This window comes from Theropithecus gelada, chromosome X (genome assembly GCF_003255815.1).
Source record: "Theropithecus gelada isolate Dixy chromosome X, Tgel_1.0, whole genome shotgun sequence".
In the NCBI taxonomy this organism is placed as follows: Eukaryota; Metazoa; Chordata; class Mammalia; order Primates; family Cercopithecidae; genus Theropithecus; species Theropithecus gelada.
The window spans coordinates 17,731,023-17,744,463 of NC_037689.1; the positions used below are offsets into that span (position 1 = coordinate 17,731,023).

Consider the following 13,441-nt stretch of genomic DNA (forward strand, 5'->3'; position numbering starts at 1 on the left):
GATATTCTAAGTATATCAGTAAGAGAAATTATGAAAGAAAATTTTCTACGACTTTATTTTCAACTTTAAAATAGGCTACCAAAGGAATTCATTCGTAACAGTTAACATTTAATGCTTTTAAGATGAAAAGCCATATAGCCATTGAATTTTTCAAAATCTAAATGGTTGCAGTGACTAAGTTGAAAAGGGCAACAGCTCCTTTTATTTATTTATTTATTTTTAATAGGCTGTTTCACTTGCAGTGGCTTTTGTGTTGAAGATGCTGAGTTGTTTCTTAAGAACACATTATCTCTCTGCTTAAACTTACCTGCTTTCTTCAGCTTGCTGCTAAATGGCCTGGGTTTGATTTTTTTGATAACTCAACATTTCTGAGAAATGGAATAATGTATATTATCTCTTTACAACTTAAATCTAGCTCATTTTTTTAACCATATTGTAACAGAACACACAAATTACTTTGTACTCTTGAAAAATAAATGAAAATTTTTCTCCTGGGTTGGCTTTATTCTACAGGACTTGCCATCAACTACCCAACCAAAAGGACGACAGGTGAATAGATATCCTCTATAGAAACTTCTCTAAACTGAGCTGCTAATAGCCAATCCTTTATTAACCCTTTCCATCCCATAATGTTTGCATTTTGGACCATAACATTTGAGCATTGAGAGCTTGTACCATTTCATTTTAACACATTACACATGACTAATTCTCTATAAAGAATTTTTCCTCACATCTTTGTAGCTGTGACGGTTATTGTAATTTCAACCTGATAATTTTATATTAACGGTTAAGAATCCATCCTTCGGGGGGGCCTATGGGCCTGCCTCTGGCATGCAAAAGAATTTTAAAGGTTATAACATTCTTAGAATTCTAAGAATAACTAAAAAGTACCTGCTGATGAACATTTTTAAGCAACAGTTTTCTGAAGTTGAAAGCTTTTTCTTAAGTTTGTATTTGCATGTGTATTTCTAAAAGCCATTTGCAATGAAAAATAAGAAAAGAATATAAATTATCTTGGCTTTACATCCTGATATGCCTGTGCTAGTTCAAACATGAAAAGTTAAGTGCTGCCTAACACTGGCAAGTAACTTTCAAATTGCCAGCACTTTAGAGGTATAGATTTTAAATGCAAATGCAGAGACTTGTTAATTTTATAGGCTGGATTGCTGAAAATAAACAGAAAAAATCACACAGTGGTTCCAAAGTCTTCAGGTTGGTTTTACAGTGACTTAAACATTAATATTCAATTTTAATTTCAAGAGATAGAATTTTTATGGCATTTTTATCTTGAAATATAGTATTAAAAATAATCAGATTTAGTGTTAAGATATGTATAAATTAGTACCTGATAGAATTCACCCATAATTTTGTCTTAAGACTGTATAATTGATGCAACATGGGATATGAATTACCTTATCTTAAAGCATTTAAAAATCAAATAATTCATAAAATGCTGCCATATAATAAACCCTTGAATGCTAATCTATTTCCTAAGTAAATTCACATATCATAAAACTCAGAACCTGGAACTATGCATGTCTTGAAGCTCTGTGCTGATTTCAAGTGTTACATTGGGGAAACTAGGGTTCAAATTCATTTTTATTCTCTCAGAAGAGTAAAATACAAACCTAAAACCTAAATTAGAAAAAAATAAAGCTATTTTTTTAACTTTTAAAAAAATCGTTTGAGTTACACTTAACTTTATCAGCAGTGTGTAGACACACTGCCAGTTGTCATATAAGCATTTTTACAGCAGGATACCAACCCAGAGTTCTTGCTAGTTTTAATTCATGTGCTGCTTTAGGGTTAAAACCTATCCTACTGCTAGTATTTATGGCTTAAAGGCTGCCACACAGTCATGACAACTTATCCATAATGCCAGCATCACCAATGCAGGTTTAAAAAAGAGCGAGCATACTTTTCTATAATTATAAGCCTATTCTGTTATAGTAAAAGCATAAATTAAGTCTTTATTCTTATTAAACAAGTATTTCAAGTATTCCTTCCAAATAAAAACAGCAAAGTTTTGAAGCTATACACATCAAAGATTACTAGTACATTGTTTCTAGCGGTAGAAGTTTTTTGTGTCGTATTTCCATGCATCGTTTTTGCTTTCACCATCTGATGTCCTGTTAGTATTGTAAGTGTTGCTGTGTGGTTATGACATTAGAGCTAACTTCTCTTTCACATCACTATGGCATCCTTTCTTACAAACTCCTGTTTTATAGATCTATGTAAGAGCACAATTTGAATATGATCCAGCCAAGGATGACCTCATCCCCTGCAAAGAAGCTGGCATTCGATTCAGAGTTGGTGACATCATCCAGATTATTAGTAAGGATGATCATAATTGGTGGCAGGGTAAACTGGAAAACTCCAAAAATGGAACCGCGGGTCTCATTCCTTCTCCTGAACTTCAGGAATGGTATGTTTTTATGCGTGTTTTATTTTGCTTGATTATAAAAACTAAGCCCTGACCATCCATTTTCCAATTTTATATTATTTTAGAGTGTAAAACCTGTTTGATATATTCCTTCCTTTACGAGCCAAACAAAATTTAAATTAGTCATCCAAGAATTCTATATCTTCAGTATCTAGTGAGATCCCAGTTACAGAGTCAGGGCTTCATTTTACACACAAAGAAAGGAAGGTCTGGAAAGAGATTCGTTGACCAGCCCTGAGCCAAGTCATGGTCTCAGAGCAGAGCCTTCCACTCCTATATGCTGTTGCAATTGTTTTAGAATGGCATTTTTTAAATGTACCTTCTCCTTGCCCTTCTACATGCTTTCATGCCCATCCCATCCCACCAGCAGCAAAAAACGTAGGTGCCGCGCTTCAGTGTCACTCAGAGTATTTGAAGATAAAATGTATTTCACTGTTAGAAGAAAAGGGTAGTCAGAAGCTTTGTTCTTTACCTTGCCAGTCGTTTAAAAATACCTTTTCTGCTAGAAAGTTTAAGCCCTAAAAGCAGGCTAAAGTTAGGGGTTTTAGGCACTGTTTTTAACTGAGGGAAGAGGAGTCACAGATCACTGTATATTTTGATAAAATCTATTTCTGCTATTATTATTACAGTTTCCTTAGTTGAACTGTCTTTTGGAAAATATTGATGGTTTTACCTTTGTTGGTACTTGGGCGATATACCAGATTATTTCTAGCACAAAAGAGATAATGTCTGAGTTTTGTTTCATGTGGCAAAAATAACAGCCGTTAAGCATTCTGCCAGTTCCTCCTAAAATATTTGAACCCAGCTAAAAGAGACTGAAGACATCGAGTCCATAGAAATTTCTTCCTGCTTTTATCTATTTTTCTCACTAGTTAAGAGATCTCTCAGTTAATCTCTTTTGCTTGATCGCCTCTTTCAGCTATCCCATGTTTCCCCAAAAACTAGTATTAAATTTAGAATGTTGGAGCTGATGAGGACTTCAGATACCATCATTTTATACATAAGGAAACGTGGGCCCAAATGGAGAAGCAGCAGCCTTCCATCTGGCATTGTCTTCCAGTCTGATCTTCGAGAAACAGTTTAAGCATAAGCAGGAGGAAAGCAATCTCTAAGTCGTTGTCATGATGATGCCATTATATTCTTACTGATATTTACATTTTACAAAATGTCTTCTTTAGTGTTACCATATATTATGGGCATTTATTGAAAATAATTGTGTAGATTCCAGACCTCTTCTGCCTAGTCAGATCATCTATATAAACGTTTTACCAGTGTCTAGAACTCTGAGTCCTCTGGAGGAATCCTGAGTGATGGCAGTGCAAAAAGCAGATTTGCTTCCTATTTCCCGTAATGATGGATGAGATTATTTGGATAAATCCTCCGGATGAAAAAACAATGAAAAGTGCTGCAGAAAATATGTTTTAAAATGACCTTGAAAGCACTGAATAGCTGAAAAGGTATCAGGGGCCAGGCACGGTGACTCACACCTGTAATCCTAGCACTTCCGGACGCCGAGGCAGGCGGATCACTTGAGGTCAGGAGTTCGAAGATAGCCTGACCAACATGATGAAACCCCGTCTATACTCTAAATACGAAAAAAAAAAAAAAAAATTAGCCAGGTGTGATGGCAGGCACCTGTAATCCCAGCTACTTGGGAGGCTGAGGCAGGAGAATTGCTTGAGCCTGAGAAGCAGAGGTTGCAGTGAGCCGTGATTGCGCCACTGCGCTCTAGCCTGGGCAACAGAGTGAGAGTCCGTCTCGGGGGAATAAAAAGAGGTATCGGGGAGCTCAGTGACCAATTTTTTTTTTTTTTTTGAGACGGAGTCTCGCCCTGTCACCCAGGCTACAGTGCAATGGCACAATCTCGGGTCACTGCAACCTCCACCTCCCAGGTTCAAACGATTCTCCTGCCTCAGCCTCCCGAGTAGCTGTGATTACAGGCACCCGCCACCACGTATTTTTAGTAGAGACAGGGTTTCACCATGTTGGCCAGGCTGGTCTTGAACTCCTGACCTCATGATCCGCCCGCCTCGGCCTCCCAAAGTGCTGGGATTACAGGCGTGAGCCACCGCACCAGGCCTCAGTGACCAATTTTTATATGAAAGCCTTTAATCAGAATGATAAGTGGAATATCAGAGTTACCACATGGCCCATTTTGCAAACAGGGCATTTGTCATTACTGAACACTTCTGTGCCAGAGAACCACGGTTAAGATCTAAGGCCACTACAAGTTGGGAAATCTGTTAGAAGACACTCCTCATTGTTAGGAGTGCAAAAGGCAATCCCCCCAGGATAAAAGGAGACAGATAAGCATGCCCTTATTTCCCTTCAACACCAGAAGATTATAGAGAAAGCTGCCTTGTCACTGAGCAAAGCAAAAGATGAGGAAATTGGGAACAAACTTCCCCTGAAAAAATTGCGGCCACCAGTCCACCTTGAATGGATTTGCACCCAGGTACACATAGCCTGGGGCAGCCAGGGGAGCTGAAGCCATGTACTTGATTTGAAGTTTCCCCTTCCTTTACTAATAATTTCAGATGTATGGTGTAAACAGAAAGAAAGTCTCTGAAGGCAAAGACTTTTTTTTTTTTTTTTTTTTTTGAGACGGAGTCTCGCTTTGTGGCCCAGGCTGGAGCGCAGTGGCGTGATTTCGGCTTACTGCAAGCTCCGCCTCCCGGGTTCATATGAAGGCAAACACTTTTATCCTAACCCCCACTAACTTCATCCTATCCACCCGACATAAACTTTTTCCAGGGCAGTAGCCAGCAAGTCAAAATTATCGGGCACACAAGGAAACAAGTAAGACCCAACAGAAATGACAGATGATAGAAACAAATCCAAACCTACTGCATGTATTGGAATTAAGAGACAAAGATTTTTAAAATAAGCTTACCAGGTTGGTTGGTTTGTTTTTGAGACAAGGTCTTGTGCTGTCACCCAGGCTGGAGTGCAATGGCATGATCACAGCTCACTGCAGCCTCGACCTCCTGGACCCAAGCAATCCACCCACCTCAGCCTTCCCAGTACCTGGGACAACAGGCGCGCACCACCACACCCAGCTAATTTTTTTCTTTTTCTTTTTTTTTTTTTTTTGTAGAGATGAGGTCTCACTATGTTGCCCAAGCTGATCTCCCACTCCTAGGCTCAAGTGATCCTTCTACCTTAGCCTCTCAAAGTGCTGGGATTACAAGCATGAGCTACCGCGCCTAGCCCAGGTTTTTACAAATCAATAATAAGCTTGTAAAATATTTTCAGAGAGCAGAAAAAATTTCTAATGACATAGCAGATTTTAAAAAGAACCGAAAGAACATCCAGGGGAAAACATCCTGTAACAAAATTAAAATCTCAGTGGTCACACCTATTAGAATGGCTAAAATTTTTTTGAAGTTTCATCAGTAGGTGAATAGATCAATAAATTGTGATATATCCATACAATGGAATGCCACTCAGCAATAAAAAGGATCAAACTATTGATATCTGCAGCAATATGGATGAAACACAAGATCATTATGCTGAGTGAAAGAAGCCAGGCAAAAAAGAGCACACGCTATATGATTCCATTTACATAAACTTCTGGAAAATGCAAACTTATCTATAATGACAGTTGCCTAGGGATAGGGGTGGAGGAAGGGAGGAATTACAGAGAAGCATGAGGAAATTCTGGGGGTAATGAATATGTTTTTCTTTTTTTGGAGATGGAGTCTCATCCCGTCGCCCAGGCTGGAATGCAGTGGCGCAATCTCAGCTTACTGTAACCTCTGCCTCCCCAGTTCAAGTGATCCTCCTGCCTCAGCCTCCCGAGTAGCTGGGTTTACAGACACCTGCCACCATGCCTGGCTAGTTTTTTGTATTTTTAGTAGAGACAGGGTTTCACCGTATTGGCCAGGCTGGTCTTGAGCTCCTGACCTCAAGTGATCTGCCTGCCTCGGCCTCCGAAAGTGCTAGGATTACAGGCGTGAGCCACCATGCCCAGCCATTTTTATTTTTTATTTATTTTTTATTCTTCTAAAGTCAAGGTATTTCTCTGTCTCCCAGGCTGGAGTGCCGTGGTGCAATCTTGCTCCTTGCAGCCTGGAACTCCTGGACTCAAGCGATCCTCCTGTCTCAGCCTCCCAAGTAGCTGGGATTACAGGTGCCCGCCACCACGCCTGGCTAATTTTTTAATTTTCAGTAGAGATGAGGTCTCACTATGTTGGCCAGGCTGGTCTTGAACTCCTGACCTCAGGTGGTCTGCCCACCTCGACCTCCTAAAGTGTTGGGATTATGGGTGTGAGCCACCGCACCTGGCTATGAATATGTTTTTCTTGATTGTAGTGATAGTTTCATGGGATGTATACAGATATCAAAACTGATAAATTTGTATGCTTTAAATATGTTCAATATATTGCCAAAAAACTGAACTGTTAAAGTTGTAAAATATATATAGAGAGAAAGGGATTTTAACTGGGATGATAAGAAAGAGGCCCACTGGTCAGTGTGTACCCCAAGACCTGAGTAAGCTATTCCTGGCAGAAGAGAAAGATCAGTTTTCCTTTGCTTAGAAACTGAATTGACCTCTGGGATGTCAGTGGGCATGCAATACTAACAAGAAAGATTTGAAACAATTTTATCAGCCAGACCCCCAAAACTTTGTTCAAATGTGTTGCTACCAAGTCACATTCTTCACATTTTCTAGATGAGAAATCAGTTTTTTTGGACCCAAATGCCTTACTCTAGGCACATCAATCTAGTCTTCGATATATTTTAGCTCCCAGGCTCTGTCATCCCTCCCCTTGTCTTGCCTACAAGATCCTGATCTAAGCCATCAATAAATTGTTAAGCATGTGTTTGAAATTTCCTTCCAGGTTGACCTTAACCCTAACACGGTTTCCATGCACTTACTGAGCTAAAAAAGATAATGTTTATTTCTGGAGTGTCTGGTAAAAATCAATTTCATTCCTCTGTCATCACACCACATGAGACAATGCCACAAATTTTTCCTGGGAACGTGTATTTTTATGTTTTAAGCTTAAAAACATTTATTATAAGATACTCTCTACATTGTAACATAAGCTTCACAAGGTCACGATTTTGTGCCTTAACCTGTCAAAAAATTCCTCAATTCTGTTTGTTTCCAAAGATCTTATGCCTTTTTGTTCTGACTAATAGCACATACTGACTTGCACCAGAAGAATCCCCAAAGCAAGCCTTCATCAGCCTCCTCTGTATGCCACATAGTATATGAAGATGGACTTTGATACTATTACTGAGAGTTCGCAGTATTTTCCAATAAATGTCTTTCCCCCAACCAAAAATAAATACATAAAAACTTCAGTGAACAAGAGTGGGTAAGAGACATGGAAGGCAAGGCAGCCTCCTTAAGAAAATAGAAAATAACACTTCCCAAATCATTTTATGATGTCAATGTTACCCTGATACCAAAACTCAGTAAAGGCAGTTTAAGAAAAGGAAACTACGTACCAGTATCTGTCATGAACACAGAAGTAAAACTCCTCAGCAAAATATTAGCAAATTGAATCCAGCAATATATTAAAAAGATGATATATTATGAGCCAGTGGAGTTTGTACTGGGAATGCATGGCTGGTTCAGCATTTCTAAACCAATCTGCCGATCCACTAGATTAACAGACTAAAGAAGAAAATCCACATAGTCATATCAATAGATGCAGAAAAAGCATTTGGTAAAATTCAAAACCCAATCAGATTAAAAGTCTCATAAACTGTGAATTGAGGGGAACTTAACCTGATAAAGGACATGTATAGTAAACCTACAACTAACATTACTAGAAAGGAAAAAAATTTGCAGATGATATGATTCTGTGTGTAGAAGTCAAAGGAATCTGTAGACAATTAGAATTAACAGCAAGGTTTAGAAAGTTTGCTGATATAAAATCAATATACGAAAACCAATTATATTTATAAGCCACAAACAGAAAATAAAACTTTTAAAGGGTACCATACATAACACCACTTGCAACACAGTAATATTATAAAATGTTTTTGCACACACACAAAACAAAACTGGATCTGATTAGGCCTCTAGATTTTATTACCTATTTGCAGGAAATACAAAGGACAGAGAGACATACTAAAGATACCACAGGTACACAGTCAGAAAAATCCAGACTCTACAGAAACTAAAGGACAAACAACCAGTTTCTACAACAAACAAATTGTAAGAAAAGAAAGAGGAGGGAGAGGGAACCTATAGATTTTAAAGGGATTTCAGAAGAAAACTATATTCTTGGATTTGTTCCAAAATAATCTAGGATAAGGTGGTATAAATGAAATAAGGTCAGGTGCGGTGGCTCACGCTTGTAATCCAGCACTTTGGGAGGACGAGACAGGTGGATCACCTGAGGTCAGGAGTTCGAGACCAGTCTGGCCAACATGGTGAAACCCCATCTCTACTAAAAATACCAAAAAAATTAGCTGGGCATGGTGGCAGGTGTCTGTAATCGCAGCTACTTGGAAGGCCGAGACAGGAGAATTGCTGGAACCCGGGAGGCGGAGGTTGCAGTGAGCCGAGATCGTGCCACTGCACTCCAACCTGGGCAACAGAGTGAGACTCTGTCTCAAAAATAAATAAATAAAAAATAATAAAAAAATAAACTATGACTAATAATTGTCAAAGCTGGGTTGTAGATAGCTGGGTTTCATTACACTATATCCTTGTATGTGTCTGAAATTTTTAGTATTACAAAGTGTTTCTTAAAATACCATTTACAAAGCCTTTATTTAAAAATGGCCAGGCGTGGTGACTCGCGCCTGTAATCCCTGCACTTTGGGAGGCCTAGGTGGGCGGATCACTTGAGACCAGGAGTTCAAGACCAGACTGGCCGGCCGGGCGCGGTGGCTCCAGCCTGTAATCCCAGCACTTTGGGAGGCCAAGACAGGCGGATCACGAGGTCAGGAGATCGAGACCTTCCTGGCTAACACAGTGAAACCCCGTCTCTACTAAAAAGAATACATAAAACTAGCCGGGCGAGGTGGCGGGCGCCTGTAGTCCCAGCTAGTCGGGAGGCTGAGGCAGGAGAATGGCATGAACCCGGGAGGCGGAGCTTGCAGTGAGCCCAGATTGCGCCACTGCACTCCAGCCTGGGCGACAGAGCGAGACTCCGTCTCAAAAAAAAAAAGAAAAAAAAAAGACCAGACTGGCCAACATGGCGAAACCCCATCTCTACTAAAAGAAAATATATATATACAACAATTAGCTGGGTGTAGTGGTGCACACCTGTAGTCCCAGCTACTCAAGAGGCTGAGGCATGAGAATATGTCAAGCCTGGAAGGTGGAGATTGCAGTGAGCCAAAATTGTGCCACTGCACTCCAGTCTGGGCGGCAGAGAGAGACTCTGTCTCAAAAAATAAAATAACCTAGGAATAAATCTAACAAAGATGTCAAGACATTTACAGAATAAATTATAAAATTTATTGAGACCAGGTACAATGGCTCATGCCTGTAATCCCAGCACTTTTGGAGGCCAAAGCAGGCAGATTACTAGAGCCCAGAAGTTTGAGACTGTCCTGAGTAACAGAGCAAGATCCGGTCTCTACAAAAATACAAAAATTAGGCCAGGCCCGGTGGCTCACACCTGTAATCTCAGCACTTTGGGAGGCCGAGGCAGGCAGATCACCTGAGGTCAGGAGTTTGAGACCAGCCTGGCCAACATGGCGAATCCCCATCTCTACTAAAAATACAAAAATTAGCTGGGCATGGTGGCGGGCACCTGTAATCCCAGCTACTTGGGAGGCTGAGGCAGGGAGAATCACTTGAACCCGGGAGGACAGAGGTTGCAGTGAGCTGAGATCGTGCCACTCCACTCCATCCTGGGTGACAGAGCGACACTCTGTCTCAAGAAAAAAAAAAATTAGGTGGCATGCACCTGTAGTCCGCTACTTAGGAACCTGAAGCGGAAGGATTGCTTGCACCCAGGAGGTCAAAGTAACAGTGAGCCAAGATTGTACCACTGCACTCCAGCCTGGGCGACAGAGCAAGACTCTGTCTCGGGGAAAAAACAACAACAACAACAACAACCAAAAAAAAAAAATATATATATATATATATATAAACATTTAAAAAGATATAAGTAAATGGAGAGACATACTGTGTTCAAGGACTGGAAGACTCAGTATTATAGAGATGTCTATTCCTCCTAGATAGATTTCATAGATAAGATGCAATCCCAACAGTTTTGAAATTGACAAGCTAATTTTAAAGTCTACATGGAAATGCACAAGGTCAGGAATAGCCAAGATGCTCTTGAAGAACAAGGAAGGAGGTCTTGCTCTACCAGATACCAAGACTTGTTATAAAGCTATAGTAAACAAGATAATAAGGTATAGGTTTAGAGATAATTAGGTATGCTCAAATAGACCACAAAGGAATAGAGAACCTGAAAACACTCCCATACATAAATGGACACTTGATGTGCACAGCAATGAGGAATGGACAGGCTTTTCAATAATGTGGGACAATTGGGTATCCATTAGGAAGAAAAAAGGAATTGGACCCCTCCTTTACACCATAAGCAAAAATCAGTTCTAGGCCGGGCACAGTGGCTCACGCCTGTAATCCCAGCATTTTGGGAGGCCAAGGCAGGTGGATCGCACGAAGTCAGGAGTTCAAGACCAGCCTGGCCAACATGGTGAAACCCCATCTCTACTAAAAAAATACAAAAATTAGCCAGGCATGGTGGCACACGCCTGTAATCCCACCTACTCAGGAGGCTGAGGCATGAGAATCACTTGAACCTAGGAAGCAGAGGTTACAGTGAGCCGAGATTGCACCACTGCACTCCAGCCTGGGCATCACAAGGTGACTCTGTCTCAAAAACAGAAAAAACAGCAGTACTAGTACATTAATACCCGAAATGTAAAAGACAAAACTATAAACTTTGAGAAGGTAATATTGGAGAATATCTTCTGGGACAAGGAAGGATTTCTTTTTATTTTTATTTATTTTTCTAAAGTCAGGGTCTCTGTCTCCCAGGCTGGAGTGCAGTGGTGTAGTCTTGGCTGACTGCAGCTTGGAACTCCTGTACTCAAGTGATCCTGCTTCAGCCTCCCTAGTAGCTGGGACTACAGGCACATAACATCACACCAGCAAATTTTTTTTTTTTTTTTTTTTTTTTTTAGAGATAGGGTCTTGCTATGTTGCTCAGGCTGGTCTCAAACTCCTGGCCCCAAGTGAGCCTCCCTCCTTGGCCTCCCAAAGTGTTGGGAAATCCCCTGCTAAGAATTTCATTTTTGGTTTTTTTTACACAAGGTCTCGCTCAGTTGCCCAGGCTAGAATGCACTGGCATGATCTCAAATCACTGCAACCTCCACCTCTCAGGCTCAAGTAATTCTCCTGTCTCAGCATCTGGAGTAGCTGGGACTACAGGCACATGCCACCGCACCCAGCTAATTTTTGTATTTTTAGTAGAGATGGGGTTTCGCCATGTTGCCCAGGCTGGTGTGAACTCCTGAGCTCAAGTGATCCACCTGCCTCAGCCTCCCAGAGTGCTGGGATTACAGGCATGAGCCATCGCACCTGGCTGAGGATTTCTTAAGATATCAAAAATACTTCCCATTAAAGAAAAGACTGATAAATTTGACTAAATTAAAACTAATAAGTTATGCTCATCAAATGATACCATAAAGAGAGCAAAAAGGCAAGCCACAGAGTAGAAGAAGATGTCTGCAACACATATATTAATAACTGACAAAAGCATAATATCCAGACTATATAAAGAATTTCTACAAATCTATGAGAAAAAGACAACTGAATAGAAGAATGGTCAAAAGACTTGAACAGACACTTTACAAAAGAAGAAATTCAGTAGCCAATAAACATATGAAAAAATGATCAATCTTACTAATGAGTGAAACGTAAACTAAAATGTAAATTAAAAACACAGTGGTATTCCATTATTCATCCACCATGATGGCTAAAGTTAAAGATGGGTAATACCAAGTGTTGCCAAGGAAGTGGAACAGTAGGAATGTTCATACACTGCTGGTGGGAGTGTAAATCAGTACAATGTCATTGGAAAGTAACTTGCCATTTACAATAGCACCATATGGCATTCCGATCGTGATTTTGGACTCTTATATGTGAGTCACTTGGGGACCCTTGGTTAGCCCCCATGAGCAAAATCATTAAGAGAGCAAAGTCTTCTGTGGCAGTATCCTGAAAAGTAAGTATTTGCTTAGACTGAACCTAAAAGAGCAACTTTTTAACATCATGTTTGTTTATGTTACCAATGCTGGATGTTATAGATCAAAATTATAATGTCCTGATTGTGGTTATAACTGTGAATTTAATCAGAGCACACTTTTTATATCTTATATTAGAATCTCCATGTAGCAGTAGTACCATTTATTAAGCTGTTGTTAGAAAGATTAAAGGAGTTAATACATGTAAAGTTCCTAGAAAAGTGTCTAACATTAAGTGCTCAGTACCAGCTAACAAGTGACAAAGCCAGAATTCAAACCAGGCCTGTGTTGAAACATTCTACTGTATCTCATGGCCACATGTTTAGGCATCTAATCTGTGTTGTCAGTATATGTTCAAGGAGTACCATGCCATTTTAGTATAAGCCTATACTTTAAAAACATTTCTAGGAAATTGTCATGAAAACCAAAGAATAGCCTTTGTCCAAATTTTTTAAAAGATTAGAATGAGTATGGTTATGCTGTTTTATGTAAATTCTTCAAATGGATGACTCTTCTATTTTATCAACCAGAACTATAAATTCATTTTATTTTATTTTTATTTTTATGTGTGCTAGGCGAGTAGCTTGCATTGCCATGGAGAAGACCAAACAGGAGCAGCAGGCCAGCTGTACTTGGTTTGGCAAGAAAAAGAAGCAGTACAAAGATAAATATTTGGCAAAGCACAATGCAGGTAGGGAAAAGCACGACTGTTACTGAGGCTGGGTTAAGCATCTCCAAGACGTAAAGAGATGTAATATTTTAATTCAGTCTTCAGTGTTCTCTATCCAAAAAATTCTACCA

At 39.8% G+C, this 13,441-nt stretch overlaps 1 protein-coding gene across 4 annotated transcripts in view; it reads left to right on the forward strand.

Annotated features, from left to right (window-relative positions):
* CASK (calcium/calmodulin dependent serine protein kinase) overlaps positions 1-13,441 on the forward strand; it is a 392,463-nt gene that overhangs the window by 355,371 nt on the left and 23,651 nt on the right. For all 4 annotated transcript variants that reach the window (XM_025372348.1, XM_025372349.1, XM_025372350.1 and 1 more), the window contains 3 exons: positions 514-549; positions 2,229-2,425; positions 13,216-13,331. In XM_025372348.1, coding sequence (XP_025228133.1) covers positions 514-549; positions 2,229-2,425; positions 13,216-13,331 — 349 coding nt within the window. The remainder of the gene's footprint in view (positions 1-513; positions 550-2,228; positions 2,426-13,215; positions 13,332-13,441) is intronic.